The sequence below is a fragment of the Nymphaea colorata genome, chromosome 1, assembly GCF_008831285.2.
Source record: "Nymphaea colorata isolate Beijing-Zhang1983 chromosome 1, ASM883128v2, whole genome shotgun sequence".
Lineage (NCBI taxonomy): Eukaryota > Viridiplantae > Streptophyta > Magnoliopsida > Nymphaeales > Nymphaeaceae > Nymphaea > Nymphaea colorata.
Window position 1 is genome coordinate 41,616,623 of NC_045138.2, and position 21,707 is coordinate 41,638,329.

Genomic DNA, 21,707 nt, shown 5'->3' on the forward strand with positions numbered 1-21,707 from the left:
CTGTTCAGTATAGTAAAATAATTCTAACATTGGGCTACCACATTAGAAGATGGAATGGAGCTCAGACTAGCTTTTGCGACTCACTTTTTTCATTCAAATAATGCATAACCAGTATCTAACAACTGACATCTTGCAATTTGCCGAAAACAAATGTTCATAGAGAACTATTGAAGATATCGAGATCGATCAACTAAGACGGGGAAGGGGCAGCCCTAGAAGGAAATACTTCAAGTAAGCGAGAGCTCTGCCTGGCTGATAACTGGGCACTTCATGGCCTGCTCCCCTGACTGTTGCAAACGTTAGATTGCCCTGATAGGCAAAAGTATATCCACCAACCTGCATGAAAATTTGACATGATCGAGACCACAGAAGTACTTAGTGTGGGGCTTCTCACACAAATATACAAGCACATATGGTTCTTCGTGAGTGATAATTGGTAAATGCCGAACCACTTATGCAAGAGACAAAAACCAGACCTCCAAATTTTGTGTTAAACAAATATTGTAAACGAAAGGTGAACATCCAAATGTGCTCATAAGTACTAATTCAATATAAATCGTGTTTCAGTTCAAGTTATTTTTGAAAAAAGTAAGTCTGATTTTTCTTCTGCCAAAATTTTGATGTGGTAAGTGTTCATGTTATGATTATTTTAAAAACGTGATCAAAGTAAGAAAAAGTGACTAACTTGACATATGCTCTTCATCCATTCATCACTCTCAAGTTAAGATCAATATGGTTAGATTGAATAAAAAACATTGAAATACTACTTTTAGTATGTCTGGTTTTTGTGTTTTGCCCCTTAATATACATCGTTGATGATTTTCTTTCTAGAATCGTAGTTTATCGATATGATCTCAAGCTTATACATATGCAGTACTATTTTGAACTAGCAATAACTTTCTTGCTTCTTATAGCTTATAGGATGCAATTTTTTGAGCGATTGGATCATATGGCATGCAAAGGAATAAATAGTAAAAGCTCAAATTTTGAGTATTTTTAAAAAGATATTCAAAGGAAACTATGTTTCAAAAAAGAGAAAAAACAATAATGACCATATCTGCGTTCAAATTAATTCACGAAGAGCTATTGCACCTGCGTATCTATTATTTTATTTACTGTAAAAGAATTTACCTCGTCTTTGAAGACCCAGGGATACCATTTAGATGTAATTGGCAATCTCAGCGCGCTCAAAGAATACCTCGTGGATGTAACCGGCACCCTTCCATCGGTGTCCCCACTGCACACACCAGAATGACTAAGGCGTTAGTAAACTAAAGATTTCAACAAATCCTGATCAACTAATGTTTCACATTGCCCACAAACTAAAACATGAGTTTGCACAATAAAAAATCTGTCAACACGTTGGTGAAATGTAGATCACGAGATCTGCACAATTAAGAAGTGAAACATCTTGCCTGTAGATCCAAACCCTGAGGCCGCTTTTGATGAATCCTGTAAAAAGCGGCAGCGTATCCGAACTATCACTCCAGCCAATTATCGAGCTGCAGATTCAGAACATGATGAACATCAAACTAAAGATTTTAGCCAAGAATGTTAAATAAAGAACGCAGATCAACAACAGGAAATTTTTGCACAATACATACCTGCAGGAAGCCCACGGCCACTCGAGACCTGTCACGTTTGCATGAAGTGCTTCTTGAACTTCTGGCAGGTTCAAGTAGTTGTAGATGTAGTCGTCCGAGCAAGGATCAAAATTTGCCTACCCATATAAGAAAATACACAGTACTACGTGATAAAGAGAGAGATTTAAAGGGAGAGGAAGATCTATAGAGAGAGACATAGAGAGGTACCAAGGAGTATTTCTTTCTAGATTGGGAAGGACTATGGCACTGCGGAGCGTAGATGTTGTACACATCAACGGCTTGTACAAGGCCCCATGCTGCATTTTGTGCTTCTTGGCAGAGGTCAGTTTGCTGAGTGGTGAGAGAAGGGTAGCAGTTCTTGTTAATGGTGTCTATGATCTCGTCCGAGATCAATGCATGAGTCCAGAAGTAGTCATACATGCCTTTGTCATCTGCCAATTCGTTTAGCACTCCATTGCCAATCTGCCATATTCGCCAAACAAATTAATTTGATAATTTTGATGAAGAAGCAAGAGTTGTTGACGTAAAAACCGAGGATTAGATACTGCTACTCTAGGTCCTACATTCTTATATGTTCTAATCATAGATCATGGTGATCATGGTTCTCCACATACATGTACTTTCAGAATGTTGAGTTTTAGTTACTGAATGAACCTTAAACCAAAGATAAAGAAGTTGGTCCTGACCACTCCTAGTTACAGGGTTATGTTTCATGGACAAGCAGATGACAAGAGATGGTGACACCAACAAGAGTTTGCAGTTCCAAAATGAACAGTTGATCAATCTTTTAGTGGTAGGATGAAAGGGAGAGTAAAAGGATTTACAGTGATTCCTTTGAGGTTGATGGTGATGGTTCTGTTGGGACGCTTGTTGTTTCGGAGGATGGTATCGGCCAGTTGAGGCACATAATGCCCGGCGTAGCTCTCTCCTGCAATATAGAAGTCCCTCTCCTTGTATTCCGGGAACCTTTCCAACCAGTTTACAAGGAAAGCGTAATTATCCAGTGCTGTATGTTGATCTCCATTCGTGGTATAATCTATAGATGTATTTGAGTAAGAGAAGCCCACTCCTGCTGGCGACTCCAAGAACAGAACGTTCGCCACTGCCCATGAAAGAATCCATATCCCGCTGGTCAGTGCATACTTTCAAATGAAACATTAATATGTGTCATCTGTAGAATAGAGCTCAGAGAATCAATTGCGGGTTGCCTAATTTAACTTTTCAATAGGTGATTGAGCATGATCATGAACAATTTTTTTTAGTTTCTTAATGTTTCTGCCATTAACACATCCGAACAATCTGATGGGATGACCTATCATGGCTCTAATTTTTTTCCGTGAATTCCCGTTGTGTTTCTAGTTCTTAAACAATTAATGGAAGAAATATTTTGACATGCCTCTTGAAGATTTAGCATTACTGAAAACACCGAAACATTCGATATTGTTAAAATATGGAACCTAAGCTTTGACCAACGGAAAATGACCCTCTACCAACTAAACATTCGGTTATCAAGAACATAAGTTTAGTGAAGACGACAAACCGAGTAAAATATCTTCAACTTGTACAATTTATTCGTTCGTTAGTTGGAATTGACATCTTTAATTATGCCCATTGTTACAAAAAAATGTCTCAATCAATCACCACCTAAATCTGCTTTTTTTATCAAATACAAAAAATTATCGCCCGAAATATATCTGACAGAAGCTTTTGCATTCAGTTAAATATTCAAAATCACCAAAACCAGATGATTCGAACTCAGACGTACCATTGTTCCAGGCATACTTGTTCCTGTAAAGAGTTCGGCCATCGTTAGCAACTCTGAACGGTCCCAGTTCCTCCATGGCGCCATAACCGAGAGAGGAGCATCCAGGGCCTAAAAGTATAAAGAAAATTCGATGCAGATGATATAATACACACACTTATGTGTATATATATATATATATATATATATATATATATATATATATATATATATATATATATATATATATATATAGAGAGAGAGAGAGAGAGAGAGAGGTGGGGTCAAAGTTTACCTCCATTAAGCCAAAGGAGGAGGGGTTTAGACCGACTTTTGAAGCCAACAGCTTCCACAAAGTAGTAGAAGAAGGCCCTCCCTGCCTTTTGATCAACTGTAACATAGCCAGCATACTGCTCAAAATCCACATCCGGTTGCCCTGGCAACCTCTTCACCCTGTCCTTCTCCTTCAACCCTTCTTGCGAGTAAACCTTCTTTTCAGAAAGAACTTCGTTAAGCTGATGAATTTTGGCGTCCATGTCGACTCCCCAACTGCTAGTACCAACCTTTCCTTCTCTCTTGGCCTTCATGAGTCGGTTCAGAGCATCTGTCTGCCTCCCCTGGCTTCCATCCAGCAACAGAGAGGCCAAAGTCAACAAGAAGCACAAGGAAACGAGACTACCATCCATGGCTTTCCCCATTGCTGCCACACCGAATGGAGAGGAACTATGGTGTGTTGGTTTTTGCCTGGGGTGGCGCTCTACTTATATGGAAGAAAGCAAAATTTATGAACAATAATTTGTCACTGCTTGCTTCTATATATCATGGTAATTAAGGTGTAGATTGCTGTTTCTTAAGATGGGTAGACATGATCTGAAAATTCTTGTGAAATGAATGAGAATCGTTTCAAGCTTGTGATGATTCGGTGTCTTTCCCGCTTCGAAGGTAAACTAATTTCCAGTTTTGTGGGAGCTAGTGCGCAAATTATTCTCTATTTCTGTTTGTAATTAAGGAAATCGAATCTTAAAGTTTTTGGTGGAGGTGTACCAAAGGTTAGACTTTCCTTTTTGTTGTTATTTGGGTTGGCGTTATGAAAAAAGAGTGAATGCAATTGCCATTTTACAATGTTCATCGAAGCTTTTTACCGTGTGGGATTTACTGTCATTTTGTAGGTTCAAACTTATTATCGATCCAGTAATCTTGCATCTATTTATTTTGAATTAAATCGACAGTGTTGAACAAAAAACGCTCGATACGTTGAAACTCATTTTTGAAATTACACGACTTCAGCTTCTCTTTTAAACAATTAACAAATTGCACGTATAGGTAAATATATATATATATATATATATATATATAACCAAATTAATCCTCCCTATCTATCTCTCTTTTTATTAACAGTAAATCTTCATAAATTTAATGATTTGTTTTGAAACTTTAAGAAGAGGCTTAATATTACTTTTCAAAGGGTTGACGCAATGGTCAAGGTGGGAGCTGGTAGACTGCTAATTGTGGTTTTGAATTCCTGAATATCAATAGCTTGTGTTGCAAAAGAAGGGCCCCTGAAAATGCAAGTTGAAGCGTGATGGGGACTGTACCTCGAAACATCAAAAGTATGTCTTGTACCTTAAAAAAAGAACGAGGTGTTGGGTGGAAGTTTCAGGATTGAATGAAAACTTAACTCTTTTTAGGTGATAGGATACATTACTCATTCAATTCACTCGAAATAAGAATTTTGATATTCAATATCATATCCGAGAACGCCACTCAACGATCCAGATCACCCCTGCAGGATCGTGTGTCAAAGTGTGGGAAACATGCTACAATATATACTGATCATATTGGGATCTGATGATCATCACAAGTATAAGTAGGGATCGTATATCATCTATGAAGGATCTTTTGATAATTATATGCAGCTTATGTATATAAATAATAATAACATGTATATAATGCAAGATCAGTCCAAAAAAATTTTAAAAACTATCAACTTTTTAATGAATGAGACATTATAAGTTTCTAAAATATTTCATTTAGGTGATCTATTTGCTTTTTTTAAAAAAAAAATTACCATGTATATCTACTTTTTGCGGAGGTACTTGTCCTTCTCTTATTTATTTTGATGGGTATGAAACCGAGTATGCATTTACCATATCCAATTTATAGGACTGCTCACATGTATAAATACGATTCAAATCCAACTTTCTTTTCTTCAAATGGCGCATAAATTGGACTGCTAAATATACAAATTCAAAAAAATTGATATTAGATATATAGCATATTTATTTGAAACTGAATACCTTATCTAAAAACGAATCGGAATTTCAATTTAATTGGATATCACTACGATGCAATTTCTTAATACATGCTAAACTTGTCCTTTTTTTTATATATCCTCTGATCCGATCCATTGCACCCATTCCTTCGACCTATTGGGAGACACATAGGGTTTTTCTCGTCCCTCCATTGCCCTTTTCCTGTAACTATTGAGGCTCAGCTGGCCACTCGCTGGGCGATCTTCTCCTCCGCCGCGATCCTCTGATCGTGATTTTCCCTCTTTTGCCCGTCCTCAGGGTCGTGATCAGAACGGCCGATTCATATTGAAAGCGATGGATTGATTGCCATCGGTCTTCATGCTTTCTCTCTCTCTCCTTGCGTCGTTTATGCCGTTCGAAGTGATCCTTTTCGTTTTATTTGTGATTTCGAGGTAAGTCTACTGTTCATGAGGCCGGTCGACAAATGGAAGCTGAGTTCTCTATGCTTAGATCTGAAAGATACGAGATTTGTCTCTGTTTAACATGACGAGTTTGTTCGATCGGTCCGTCAAGTTATTGGATGGAAGTCGAGGATTTCCCACTGGAATTTGAATCTTTGTTTTGGGAATGTCTGATCCTCTCACATCTGAATCACAAATTCATGTGCTAGACCGAAAATCTTCCTGATAATAACCGTATCTTAATAAGCAATAAACCTAATGACTTCAATTTAGTGGAGAATGATGGAAGTAAACTTTTGTAGTTACTTGATCACAAAGATCTAATCCAATAAAAGATGAGCCCCCAACAAACTGATCACATCGCCTGGATGTCGAGATCAAAGACCAAGGGGTTTCCCTCGAAGGAAATGTGTGATGTAAGAGAGAGCTCTCCCTGGCTGGTAACTGGGAACTTCATGTCCTGCTCCCCTGATTGTCGCAAACGTTAGATTCCCCTTGTACGCCAATGTGTATCCTCCAACCTGCAAATTGAAAGTGATACAGAACAGAAATAAGCATTCCATGTTGATGGATATATGTACAGAATCAAGTTCATATAAAAGATTATATGTATATATATATATATATAGTATTGTCATGTAATTCTCGTCCACTTTTTACCTCTTGATTGAAGAACCAAGGATGCCACCTGGTTGCGACTGGCAACTTGAGCTCCGCGAGAGAATATCTTGTGGATGTGACAGGCACTCTACCATCTGTGTCCCCACTGAAAGGATGCAAAAATAACACGAAATTATAGTTTTTGCCATGTTTATATATCTGTGTGCACTTCTTAGTTGATGCATGACCTTGAAACTATTTAAGAGTTGAGTGAGTTGAAAAACATAAACAGTGATATAAAAAAGTTTATGATACAAAAAGGGACTTTGTCAAGAAACTTTTGCAACAGGTGACATAATGAAGAAAGTGTATTTGTTAAAAGTAAACTTTTGCAAGTTCAAGAACAATGAAAAAAATGAACTAACAAAAGTTTTCCTTCTTGTACGAATAAATTTTTGCTCTCGCACGTAAAGAATGAAATATAATCAACAAAAATAAAACTTATTAAATAGGAATATTGCCATGGTATCTCGTTATATGACCCTACCTTAACTGAGTTCAAAGAAAAAACTAGTTAGTTACCTGAAGACCCATACTCTAAGCCCATTGTCCATGAATTCTCTAAGAAGAGGTAGGACCGTATCTGCACTGTCAGTCCATCGCGTGATCGCATCGCTGCAGTTTTCACCAAAAAAAAGAAAAAAACTTCTGCACTTAAAAAATATAATGATCCAAAAAACGGACGGTAAGAAACTAAAACTTCTCAAAGAGTACCTGCAAGCAACCCAAGGCCAGTTGATGCCTGTTACATTTGCATGAAAGGCTTCTTGCACCTCTGGTAGATTCAGATACTTCTCCACGTAGAAGTCTGAGCAAGGATCAAAGTTTGTCTACCCAAACCAAAAGTCAGAACATACTCCTGAACTATATATATATATATATATATATATAATCTAACAACATTACCAACTCGCTATCAAGAAGTTAGGAAGGAAAGAAGTAGTGAGAGAGAGATCAGAATAGGTTTACCAAGGCGTACTTCTTTGTGGAATTGATGTGGCAGAGTGGAGCATAGATGTTGTATACGTCGAGGGAATCTATGAGATTCCATGCTGCCCACTGAGCGTTGTTGCAATCGTCGTATTGTTGAGTAGTGAGGGGGGGATAACAGGTCTTGCGGATCGAGTCTATGGTCTCATCGGAGATTAATGCATGAGTCCAGAAGTAGTCATACATCCCTTTGTCGTCCGTCAAGTCGTTAAGCACGCCATTGCCAATCTATAAAATGGAAGACCAAGAACCAGTGATTAAGATTGTTTCTGAACGGAAGAGATAAAAAGTATTTCACTGACATGTCTTTCTCCCCTGCAGATGCTCATCCGTTCTTGATATCTCAGATAGTGGTAAGCAGATCATGAATAAGATATAAAATGTATCCTCAAAAGCTTGTTCTATGGTACAACACGATTTTTTCTGTAAGTGATTGTTCAGAAATATCATATTTTCTTTGAAGATGAAATAAGTTTCAAACACTTACCAATAAAATCATATGTTGGTTTTTTTTTTTTTTTTGACTACATGAAAAATTTGTCCTAGGGCGTTTGAAAAGATAAACTTTGTGTTCTTTTAATAGATGTTTTTTAAACACATGATTTAAAGATACTATATAGGAAACATAATGGGATTATATAGGGATACTGTTCTTAAATCCAACAACAAAATATTGAACAAAATCACACCATATTCACGGAAACAATAACATGGTATTCTTGAGGCATGTTCTTCTCATCAAGTGCCCTCCAAGACTATGGGTGAACTCTGACAATCAAATATTCTACACGCAGTGTCACACCAAGTCTCCAGAACTTGCAGTTACGACTTGTTGCCTAATGACGTAAGATAGAGTTCTAGATACAGTCCCATTCAAGGTCCAAAAACTATATGAAACTTGTATCTGATCATTAACATTCAAGCAAAACTTTAAAAAAATACGATGACTTCCACAGACAGACAGATATAAGAGAGAAGAAAGAGATTGAACGTTAGGTCCTAAGAACAAGTAGATTCATCAAAACATGTATCGTTCTATACACTAACTGTACCAGATAAAATTTGTCATTTCTCATTTCATTTCATGATACCCATGTAAGATGTCATCGACATCAGAAAATGGCATCACATCTACCAGAAACAACTTGCATAATTATTCTTCCGTAGTGTTTATAAACTAGTTTTGCTTGCTACGCATAATTATATATGCATCTTCGTCAGGACCAAAGGTTAGCCGTGTAATCTCAATGAAGAGATGAGGAGATGAAAGGGACTGCAGAAATGCTTACAGTGACGCCCTTGAGGTTGATGGTAATGGTTCTCTCGGACCACTTGTTATTCTGGAGGATGGTATGAGCAAGTTGAGGCACATAATGCCCGGCGTAGCTCTCTCCTGCAATGTAGAAATCCCTCTCCTTGTACTCTGGAAACCTTTCCAACCAATTCACAAGGAAAGCATAGTTATCCAACGCTGTATGTTGATCACCACTGTAAGAATAATCACTCGTGGTGTTTGAGTAAGAGAAGCCCACTCCTGCTGGTGACTCCACGAACAGAACATTCGCCACTACACACACACATATATATATATATAAGAGAGAGAGAGAGAACATACACATCCCATCTCTCATATAAAAGAAAAAGAATGCATAATCTAATCATTTAAATTAAATGCAAAACGTGTTACTACCATTATTCCAGGCATACTTGTTTCTGTAAAGAGATCGACCATCACTAGCAACTCTGAACGGCCCCAGTTCCTCCAAGGCGCCAAAACCAAGAGATGAGCATCCAGGACCTGAAAATATAATCAAATTCAGAGAGAGAGAGAGAGAGAGAATCAAATTCATTCATAGAGATCAAAGTTTACCTCCATTAAGCCAAAGGAGAAGGGGATTTGAATGACTCTTGAAGCTAACAGCTTCCACAAAGTAGTAGAAGAAGGCCCTCCCTGCTTCTTCGTCAACTGTAACATACCCAGCATACTGCTCAAAATCCACATCCGGTTGTCCTGGCAATCTCTTTATCTTGTCCTTTTCCTTCAAGCCTTCTTGGGAATAAACCTTCTTCTCGGAAAAAACTTTTTCAAACTTATCAAATTTTGAGTCTGTATCAACACGCCAACTTCTTGTATCGATCTTTCCTTCCCCCCTGGCCATCCTAAGCCGGTTGAGAGCATCTGTCTGCCTTCCTTGGCTTGTGCCCACCAACAGAGAAGCCAAAACCAACAATGACCTCAAGAAAAGGAGACTACCATCCATCGTTTTTCCCATTGGTGTTACTCCCTGAGGAGACTGTGGTGTGTTACAAAGTTAAAGGGCCCTTCCCCACAAAACAAAATTACATCTTGCCTTCGGCAATGCTGCATTTAAAGTGGGACAAAGTTGAATGCTAAAATTGGACTACAAATACAGATACTTTTTGTTGCGGTTAAATTAACATTCTGCCTCAGATACATGGATCTGAGATGCACATATGAAGATGTTATGATGAAATTTGTTGGAAATTAGCAAATATTTCGGAGGAGATATGCTTCCATATTATGAACATTTGTATCTCTCAATAGTAAAACTTCCTGCCTATGATGAGCATGCATGGGCCCTAGTTCGAGGGGGATTATCCGGAATTTTGTTCATACAGTTAAGATCATTTTGTTGAATCGGAATCTCAACAGCCAAGTTTTTCTATGCTTATATATGGTTCCGCCACTCGAACAGATAGTCTTCTCCGCTTTTACGATTTGCAGAGTATTGCAGAGACAAGGTTCTTGCTGCATGATTATATACTTACAATTACATGGTCCTTTTGGTTAGAGCCCTGTTAACATAGATCTTGCTTCGGTTTTGAGGAGGGTTGGATAACTATGTAAAATTGGCCTTATGCTCTTTATCTCTGCAACAAATGCTCTGTCCAGGATATAATCTTTACGAGGGAAGTTGTTTTTGTGTCTTTTTTTGGCCATGGTAAAGGTAAATACTTTATATCTATCAGTATCAGAAAATACCGTTCTTACTGAAAAATCGTTGGTAATTATATTTGCTGCATGAAACAGGATTCAGTTACCAATCAGTTCTGATTCGATATGCATGATCTTTGCATTTGAATCCCAGCCCCATCCAACTCAGAAATTGAACAAGAATCCAAATCTCCTTCCAACCCAAACTCTGGAGTGAGTCATCAGATTGCCAACTATATGAACAATGTATCCGTGCCCTCAGATTATCAAGGAGCAGATGGAGTTAAGATTGGAGACCAAGTTTTTCGCAATTTACTTTTTGTTGAACATTTTGTGGATGCAAGACAAGAAAGCTGAAGTGTTCCATCCATACGCTTATACTGAAAATTTTACAAAGACACACTCAACAAAAGCATGCTTAAGTTCTGTTTTCTTTCATTTAACCACCTAGATTACATAGGAACAAGGTGGTTCAATAAATAAATAGAATTCAAACTTAAGCCCACTTTTGCTATACCACCAAACGTTTAACGTGTTTTTGCAAGGAAGGAATTCAATGTCAATTATATTAATAAAGAGAAGGGCACGAAGAGAATTCTGCATTGCAGAAGAACTAACAATGGATTCCACAAATGGAGAAGCATATAGGCCAAAAGGAGGCATTACTTGGTGAATGGAATGGAATCAGATTGTTTAACAATCAGATTAAATGGTGAAGATTAATATGGAACCACTTTTCCGATTGTATTAATTCAAAATCAGATCAACAAACGGTATTTTGAATAATTGTTCATGGAAACCAGGCTTCTTCTTTTGGAACATCTACACAGGATCTAATTACACATTGAGAAAACTGACGATCCCGTACTATAAGAAATTAGAATCTCATTTGACCAAAAACCAAAGAGTAGGTCATGTTTAGAAGAGTTCATCTTGCAGTATGAAATTTTTAAAAAATTAAACAAGTAAACGGTAAGTGACAAACAATACATTCTCATTTTCTCAGTGTTAATTTTAACCAGAAGGAGAACAGGAGAAAAAAATTTTAAGCGTGTGATTATTATCTAACCTTTTTCATTATTGCCCAGGAAAGAGAACAGAACCTCACAATCATTATAAATGAATTAACAGCCATAGTCTAACATGTTCTGTCAAAAAAGAACTACTTTCTTCTAGAACATGAGATTAATTTGCACAATAATTGTAGTTCAAATACAAAAACAGGAAACCTACACAATCAGAGTCAAACACCTGACCTGTGTATCCAAACCCTTCGCCCATTGTGGATTAAAAATCATTTTTTTAATAAATGATAAACACACACACGCATATATATATATATATATATATATATATAAAATACAAAATACAAAATGTTACAGTTAGCTCATTATCTTGAGCTGTCTTTGGACAATATTAAATCTCAGTGGGTATATGCATGGCTAAAATTGGAATTCTTTATACTTTTAGGTGGGGAGAGGTTCATCTTACTACGAGACTTCAGGTCGCCGTCCCCCTTGCATCTGGTGTTTCTGAGTTTTGTCGGCATTAGTAATCGCAGCTATGCAGCTTCCAACTTCAAAATTATACTCCCATCAAGGGTCGCATGGACCCTGGTTCCACTTTAATTTCTTTTTTTTTTTAGATTTACATATAATTTTAGAAAATTTTAGTTGATTTAAATAAAAATTTTAAAAAATGATATTTTGATTCTAGTTAAAATTTGAAACTTTAATTCGGCTTTTCTCATGAAAAATTTTTAGCTTCACTCCTGATTCCCACCATCTACAAATACCAGAGCGTATTTATCTGATAGAATCCAATTACAAACCTCCGTTCTAAACGTCCCCAACTCTAACTCGACCAGCTCAGCTAAGTTAAGCTGTGTGCCCCATAAATGAAATTCTTTGCACTTTGCTTGCACGCTTTATACTTCACTTTTATTACTTTTAGAACATTATATGCACTCTTTACCTGTAAATTTATTCCACCTGACCGTATCATCATTATTAACATTGTTTACTCACACAATTTCTGACACAAGTCAAACACGCTTCCTCATCAAACATTCCCCAACAATTTGTCATGAGCCGTCATTTTTAACTAGCTTTTAAAATATTTTTTAGAGTTTTCTTGTTTTTAATTATTATATATATATATATGTATATTGAAAAAAAATTGTTTAATATTTTTTACCAATTCACAACTCTTAGGAGCTTTACGTGTTGCGCTGGAAGCGGCTTCCTCCATAGATTTAATTTTCTTTAAAGAGCACTTAATAGGCTACTGTCTCTTGTGTATTTTCAAGATTGAGGTAAATCTATGGGTCCCTTCCAGCCCTGAGATCTTGGCTTTTGGCGTGGGAAGTCGACAAATATAATTTAAGTCGGATAAAAGCATCATTTACCATATCTTATTTATTGATCAGATGTACACATATCCGACTGAAATTGAATACAAGCAAACAAAAGTTTTATGTCACACCAGAATTCGATTCTTAAATCCAACTTTCGAAATACACATATTTGTATGGAATTGAATCCAAATGCGTATCTGAATCTGATGCAATTTTTTAATGGATGTTAAATTTTTTTTCCACGTCCTAGTTTTATAAAACAAGTCTGCTGGACATCCAATGTGAATTAGATCCATTGACATCTCTAATTCAGATCACGCCGAGGAAAACAGTTGTTTCAAATAGATGTGTTCTTCGTCAAATGTCGGCGGAATAATGTCCAGCCGGCCCGGCCACCTCCTCTTGAACTGTCATATAGCGCAATGCCAACACCGAACACAGCCCAACTGCGAAGCAGCAACAAATTAATTCTACTTTGGAAGACTGTGAGGCGTCAGGAAGGACATCACCTACGGAAGAGAACCTCTGGACCTCTCCTCCCTGGATAACTTATGGCGTCTTTCTGTGTACACGGAAGAAGTTGAATTCCTGCGTCGCCTCGGATGAAATTCTACGTTCTTGTCTTTCTCCGGCCAACATTTTCCTTCTGTTCGGAGTAATAATGGTGTGCTGTTTCTGACTTGGTCCTTTCCTCGTGGCCGATTTCGGTTGACGCTCTGCTTGGGAACAAAATCGGCGACGCTGATGTTTGGCTTTAACAATTGTCAGCAAAAATACAACTCAGTTCCAGAGGGAATGGCAGAAAATACATGCAAGGATAGCACTTAGATTCGTTCCACTGTCCACCTTCCAGAGAGAGAGAGAGAGAGAGAGAGAGAGAGAGGTAGCATGCGGTTAAAGCCAGCCATCATTTTTTGCTATTTCAAAACCAGACTTGTTGATCGTATGATATACTTTTTTAACTTGTGTGTATCGTTTACAGTTCAGGGAAGTAGCATCCATTGAATCGAAAATAATGCGTCGTCCCCACGTCCTTTGGAGCTGAGGGAGACATAACTTTTCTTTGGAAAAAATAAACGAGCTCAAAAAAAAAAAAAAAAAGACCTCAATCCCAATGTTTCCGAGAAAAGTGGCTACATAAGACCACATTAATATATATGCCACCAACTTGTTCCCTGCTTCTAATCCGTTGGCATGTTTATTTATCATAAACCTAACCTTCTGTAGCATGGCTGTTAAAAAATGTTAATCAAATAAAATTTTTTTAAGTAAAATCTCAAAAACACGTTTATATATATATATATATATATATATATATATATATATATATATATATATATATATATATATATATATATGAAAGATATTATTGAAGAACCTGACGTGGGCTGCAGCAAAGCCAAAAACAGGCATGTTTGAAAATAAAAAAGTTGAGGCATTGACAGATACGTATATATGAACAGTATAGTGGTGTTCACATATATATCAAAGAGTTGATAAACATTCCCCAAATCGACCAATCATAGTTTTGCTTACGTACCCAGATTTATTTTTTTCGAATTCAAATATGAAAATATCACAAGTTAAGCTCAAGATTGTCCTTGTCACTTCAACCCAAGGGGCAAAAGCTGGGCAGGAGGCACCGTTGAACAAGCTATCCTGTTAATGTTTATGTGTCTCGTGCACGCCATATGCACCCGTTCTCCCTTCCGTTTTAGATGTTCCTTCGAACAAATTCAATCTCAAACACTAGACGTAAAGGGACAAACACATACTTAACTTCAATTCGCCTCCAGTAAAAAGACAACAGACATTAGGTTTCGATATCAGACCACGGCATATACAAGTATTCAAACCTTTCAGTCTGTATGAAGTTGGAATTATTGAACTCTAGAATTAAAATTCTCATTTTTGATAAAATGAGAATTACAATATCAAACAAAGACTTTTGATTCCGAAATTATAAGCTCATTCTTGAATCAAAATTTTGAAATAGTCATTCTACCCTAAAGGGTGGACTTACGATTCTAAAATTTTAGAATTTTTTCATTACTCAGTAGGACACAGGTGACGATGGATTTACTCCATCAATTCTAGAAGTTTATCCTGTTTCATCAAAGCCATCGCTTGCTATTCTGGAATCAAAATGTCAGACTATCAAATGCAAAAAAAAAAAAAAACTAGAACTGAAATTTTCATTTCAATTCCAGTTTTAAAGTAGAATTTTGTTTCTGTAATGTTAATTCTTAAATTAAAATTCAAAGCCATCAAACACCACCTTGAGATTTCAAGTTAAAAATTCAAAACAGGAGTTAGAAAACCACACAACCCAAGCTTTCTTATGTAAATGAAAATGATTGTAATAAAATAACTAGAATGTAATCATAGTTAGAGTAACGGAGAAATAACAGTCGTGCGGAGTTGGCAGGACCTTAATTATTTCTGAGGAATCAAAATTTTGATGAGCCGTTAGATGAGTCTACGGCATAACAACAATAACATTCGAATAATGAAGCAATTCGTGCCAGCCAAAAAACTGCGGCCAATTAAGATATTCTTGAGGAAGAACAACTCACTCCCCACCGGCTTCTCAAGCATATCCTAATTGATGAACTCCATGTTTGGAAAGGCGAACTTGGGCAATTGCGAGAAGTTATCGGATAAAAAAGGACCTCTGATCTGAAGACGACAGGACTGAATGTTCAGAAGAAGAAAAGAGATTCAGCAAATGGTTTGGCTATGGCCGGATGGTTTTCCTGTTGTTTCTTTTTTCTTTTTCTTTTTCTTTTGCCGGTCCCATCAAATCCCACTGCAAAGAAAACCATTCATCAAAGTGATTAGCTGATCCAAGTCTGACCCGTTTGCATCGTTGATCAGAGTTGAGACAAAAAGAAAAACAAAGAATTTAACAGAGTTTAAGCTATTAATCACATAACTTCTGCCTGTGTTATAAGAAACTCAGAAAAAGTGAGACTTGGCATTCAGGGGAAAGCTTATCCTTAAAACATTTTTCATTATTTTCCTTCCAATGCGTCGTGGCGCCCATCTCGCCATGTCATGTAAGACGCAAACCAGCTGTGATGGCGCCCACGCGCCTAGACATGGGACTTCACCCTCCCTTACTGAACCATTAATCTCTAGCTATTCACTAATGAATATTTTAAGAAGATTCTTCAAGAATGCAGGCGCTTAGAGATCTAGCTTCATTATCCAATACTAATTTGGCTTGAACAAATTTTGTGTAATTGGACTCAGTTTAGATGAGCGGAAGGTTATTCCACCATCTAAACGAAAGCCGAAGCTCTTCACCCCCCTCCTCTTCCCCCACTCTCGTTCTTCTTGTCCCAAGGCTCTAGAGTTGTGTTTCAACTTGTATGTAGAGCCAACATCATTTTTGATACATAAGCATGGTCCCATGTGGCTCGAACTGGTGACGCACCGTACAGGCGCTTCCTGCCAACCTGTTTGAAATTATGCCCCTTAGACAAATTAAACTCGGATTAGAACTCCATTTTTCAGAGACCAATTCTGATCAGCTAACATAAAACCAACAGTTTCAAACACCATTTTTTAGAGACGAATTCCGATGATCAACTAAGTATAAAACCAACATTTAATATGTAATCAATATGGACATTTATTGAACAGCTATCGGATACCAGCGTTGAATTTTGGGATCATAAAACTGTATGCCACAATTAATAATTAGATCCAAAATTATTTACACTAAACAGATCAATAATTGGATGGATTATCGAATGTCCAGTCTGTCTACAACTAGGCATCTGAGATAGACATGAAGAATATTTTTTTTTAACAATCCTATGTGTTTTAGCTGTCTCTCAGAGTGGTACACCTTCCATTCATCTTTCTGGAAGGTGATACTCGCAGGAGTCAAACTCTGACCATCCACCTGATGCACCAATCCATTCAGATCTGTAAGTATAAATAAATCAGGTCCACGTTCAGAAAAAAAAAAAAAACCCGATCCGGATATAAAATCATGTCTAACCACAACAACACTGAACACCCCCTTTGTCTCGGTCATTACAACGTAAACGGGCCTTACAATTAGGCTCACCTGCCGGTCATGGACCTTTCTCCCCAACGAACCAGCTCCTTACCTTAATTTCAAGAGAGACAACATAAATTATTGGCCCCTCAGCCTTTTTCAACCAGAGAAAGCCTGATACCAAACGTACAGCCCTTCAAGCTTTCATCACTTCAACAATTGCCGATATTGGGGAGTTTTTCCCACACAAACATATAAAATGAAAGTCCAAACGCATGTTCCTTTCTCTATCGTTGAAGATTTAAGAAATTGCTTTTAAAACATGGTCAACAAAAGCTTTTTTGGCTAAAAAATTTGTTGTAGACTTGCCAACGACGGGGAAATCCATTGAATTTTAGACCTTCTGATACTTCAACTCTTAAGAGATATTTATCATCCTTTTCTGCCAACAATTCATCTCTCCAAATATTTCAACTTGCAAAAAATAAAAAATAATAAAAATCGAACATTGACTGCCTCTAGCCGCCATACCGCAGCCATATTGGTCTATAATTACATATCTTCTATTATCTTCCAATGTCAATCTCCTTAACGACAAAGAATGTATATACTATGCTGCCTCTCGGCAATGGCGTAAGAAGTTATTCATCTTATCCAAATATCGGTCCAAGCGGAGTTGAATCAGCTGATATAACTCAAATTGCCTAAACCACTAAAGATTCATGTATCGGCCTTTGTTATTTACATACCCCAATGCTAATAACGCCGTCGAGAGCATTTTCTTGGCATAGCGTAGATGACCTGCGAACCACAACAAGCCGGTGGCTCAATATTTCGTCAAAACACACGCATTCACGTGACCAAAATTGCCCACGCAACCAAGGTCCCCCGGCATAGTTATCGACACCCCCCATCATCCTTTTTCCTTTGACCCGTGTGTGTCTATCCAAATCCAAGAATTCCATGTCTTCATTTGTAATTCTGCACCGCTCTTCTTGGCGTCCCCCGCAGCGGCCGTCTGGATTCTGAAAACCGCTCTCCCCTCTTCTTCCCACCACTTTCCTGGTCCAGTTTTTGTTCTTCTCTTCTTTCTTGATCTATATAAAACCACCATGAGATACAACCTTCTCCATCGTCTAGCCATTCTGCATGTTCCTTTCCCCTGAAAATGAATCGCATAGAAGAAGGGCGTTCTTGGTTATCGAAGCACCTGAAAATAGGCGGCGGCCACCACCACCACCATCACAAGCTCAAGCAGCCTTCATCCTCCCTTCAAACTTATGAGTCGTCCTTATCCAACAGCCTTTCTCGGCTTATACCGTCTTCCGAGTATCAGTCTTCCGAGCCTTCTTTGGCTTGGGCGCATGAAGCCATGGCGTTCCTGATCAGCGCGCACCGTGGTCTCCAAACATTTTCCGGCGAGATAAACTACCCGTTCGAGAAATGGAGCTCTTGTCTCACCGACGAATACCTGGCGGACACCCTTAGCCTTCTTGATCTCCTAAACTCCACCTCCCGTAAACTGTCTCTCATCTCACAGCACAGACTTCCTCTGCTGCTCTATGCTGGCTCGTTCTCGAGGTCGCCGACCGACAAAGATTTGCAAGAATGGATGGCGCTTCCCACCAAATTTGCAGCGGCGGTTGCTGAGCCTGAGATACAGGAAGAGGGGTGCGAAATTACAAGCTGCAGGGCCTCGAAACCCAGCGAGGAAGAGAAGGCTTTCAGGAGAGCAATGGAGGGAGCAAAGAGTGTGAATTTATTCATAATGAAGATTTTAGATTGCTGTTTCAGTGGGCATGTGGAGTCGATGTTGGAGATGAAAGCGCCTTCTGGGCATGTATGGTCGGCGAACCTGATGAATCTGCAGATTAGGATCTGTGAGGAGATGCTTAATAGGAGGACAAGGAAAGAAGGTGGTGGCCTCTTCTTCCAGGAGGTGGTTGATGTGAATGAAAGAGTGGGTCGTCTGTTGAGTTACATATCAAGCAGAGAGGAAGAAGGTTATGAAGGATCACAGGAAGTTGGTGATCATTGCGACGAAGGCAGCGACGAAATGCTTTTGTTGAAGATTTTGATTGAAGACATGAATGAGAAAGTTGAAGTTCTAGGGAAGTGTTTGGATGATCTAGAGGTGGATGCTGACACATTGTTTAATATGGTTTTTCGTGCAAGGAATGACTTGCTAGATGCACTTAAGAGAGAAAATGTCTAATAGCCATCTGAGATTTCTTTTGTTTATTGTCTCTCCTGTGAATATATCATCAGTTTATTTTTCCCAAACCTGTATAAGACATCATATTTTTTTATCACTGCCTCAAACAAGCTTCTGTAATCACAAATGGTTATCCTGAGATGACAAACAATGGTTCTCTCTTTGTTTTCATGATGCCAAATCCCTTAACATACTTCTTTAATGTGTCTAATAACCTCATTTTTGCGCCTCAGAGGCAAAATTCAATGGTTTACCAACTCCCAATATATACTCCAACTCAGTATTCCCGTCATTTCGCAGAGGGGTGGTAGGCATGCATGAGATAATCCTCCAAACAATCTTCTGATCAGTATCCCTCCACAATGCGTTTCTCCCATTCTTGAGCTCGTAACTGGATGCTTTTGAGTTGTACTGTGTCAAAGAAGGCTGTCATGAAAAGGCGCTTTAAGGTACGCAGTTGAATTCAACATTATGGAATTAACATGTTAAACCAAAATTGGCAAGTGCACCGTATTATGCACGGCTTACTTCTCTATGCGATGAAATAGGAACGGATAATGTGAACATAGAGAAATCTGATTCAGACAAATTTTGATACAACCAAAAGCCATATCCTTATCGCTTATGTGCCTAACCATGAAAGCATAGAGAACTGCTAGTCCCAGTAATGTTGCTCTTTTCTATATCAAGGGAGTACAACTCCCAATTACCTTGCGCCTCTGATTTCTTTGAAAGTAAGGCCTTACAACTGTACAGTCTTCATTTTCCAGAGTGTTTGTGCTGTTATAGTCACACACACAACCAATTTCGAATTCTTCAAACTTCCACTTAGTGTCCAGTGTTTCTTGAGGAACTTCCCATCTTTATGAGGAACTCCCCATCTTTATGAGGAACTAGAAACTTTCACTAGTTCTTCAGGACTCTTCTATACCAAGGAATACTCATATTTAGCAAATTTTTGTTGCAAAAGAATGTGAAGGGTGCCTTGAAGACATTGGATCAAGTCTCCACCCTGCCATTTTTTCTGTAGGGGCTCACACCTTAATTTCAAGCGCGCGCGCGAGAGAGGGAGGAGGATCTTGATCCACCTGGTCTAATTTAGTTCTGGACGTAGATAGGGAAATTATAACTGGATGTAGATAGGGAAATTATAAAATACCAAATTTCTACAAGAGGAAAGCAAACGTTTGGCCGGATGAGCTTACTGCGTTGTGGTCAGGAAAGGGAAAGCGGATTCTGTTGGTTTATAGCACCAGTATTTTGATTCCCCTCAGCCTCTGGAATTTCATTTCCATGAAATTCTCAATCAGTGGAAGTCCAATATATAAGAGCCCTAATTTTCCAAAAACTAATACATGGAACTCAAAGAATAAAGAACAACGCCAGGCACAATTACCATGAATCTGTTGTCTAAGATTTGAAACAAGAAGTGAATTCCCAGTCTGACCACCCAAATGCACCATTAATAGAAACTAGAAAGAAGGGGGAAAATAAATACCAGAACAAGGCCAGCAGACAGTGGATTGAACAAACACGGAGATCGGACGTGAGAATTGATGGCTATCGTCTCGTCGACGTTCAAATTCTTACTGAATTTCTTCTGCGATTGTACAATAGAATCGCCTCCTGGACGATCGCTTGAATCAACCACCCCAGAAACTCTCAAGAATGGTCATGACATAGAAAAGGACGAGGACCTGACACACTATTCGGAGCCATCGCTCTCTTCTTCCTTGCTATTTGGGAGGATAAATAAAAAACGCTAGTTCCGGAGGAAACAAAAACCAGCCTCGCAGATGCTCCCGTTCTCGAATCGCCCTTTTCGCGCCCTTTCAAAATTTCTTTTGCCCTGCATGTTTCTCTATAAAATTAATAACCGCCTACCCTTTCGTAGAAATGTGAAAGCTGGTTGAATTTTCCTGAAATTGTCTAAGAACTGGTGCTTATTAAGACTGGGTCAGAACAATGGATTTCAGGAGGATTGGGTTCTTGATGCCTATTTGTTCCCCATCTCCGAAAGTTGTAAGCTCACAACAGGAAGTAAGATTCTTATTCAGGCCAATACTGCTAATTGTAGGATCAGTCTAGCAAAGCTCATTGCAAGGTCTTCTCTGCAACTAAGGTGGGAATTTTTGCAACAAATCCACTTTCTCCGTGGATCAACCACGCCTTGCACTTACATTTATCTCATAGGTTGCGTTTGATTACTGCAGGTCTCCGTTTTTTGATCGTAGATCATCATGGATCTGACTGAGGTTCGACCCCCTCCCCCTCTTGTCGGACCTCGAATCCATAGATTTGAAATTCATGTGCTTTTGTTCAATCTGTGGATTTTCAGCTATCGTTGATTTCAGATTCCCTTATATAAGGGATCCGTGGGTAATAAACACGACCTTAGTTTAGAAAAAACCATGTCTTTGATATCTTCTCCCTCAAGCAAAACCATATTTAAGTTGTGTT

General features: G+C 38.3%; 1 protein-coding gene and 1 long non-coding RNA gene across 2 annotated transcripts; both read right to left on the reverse strand.

The window, feature by feature from the left end:
- Window positions 1-1,354: 1,354 nt before the first annotated feature.
- LOC116246883 (serine carboxypeptidase-like 40) lies at window positions 1,355-9,969 on the reverse strand. Its single transcript, XM_050075731.1, is given in 14 exon segments — window positions 1,355-1,502; window positions 1,605-1,720; window positions 1,812-2,066; window positions 2,429-2,706; window positions 3,370-3,477; window positions 3,641-4,102; window positions 6,444-6,579; window positions 6,719-6,824; window positions 7,241-7,333; window positions 7,433-7,582; window positions 7,698-7,936; window positions 8,998-9,275; window positions 9,399-9,506; window positions 9,579-9,969. Coding segments are annotated over 14 exon segments (2,868 nt in total).
- A 3,306-nt stretch (window positions 9,970-13,275) lies between these two features.
- On the reverse strand, window positions 13,276-21,081 carry LOC116258446 (uncharacterized). The gene is made up of 3 exons (XR_004173719.2): window positions 20,746-21,081; window positions 15,597-15,829; window positions 13,276-13,772 (listed from the first exon to the last, which is right to left on the reverse strand). It is a non-coding gene; the product is annotated as an uncharacterized LOC116258446 (long non-coding RNA).
- Window positions 21,082-21,707: the final 626 nt, after the last annotated feature.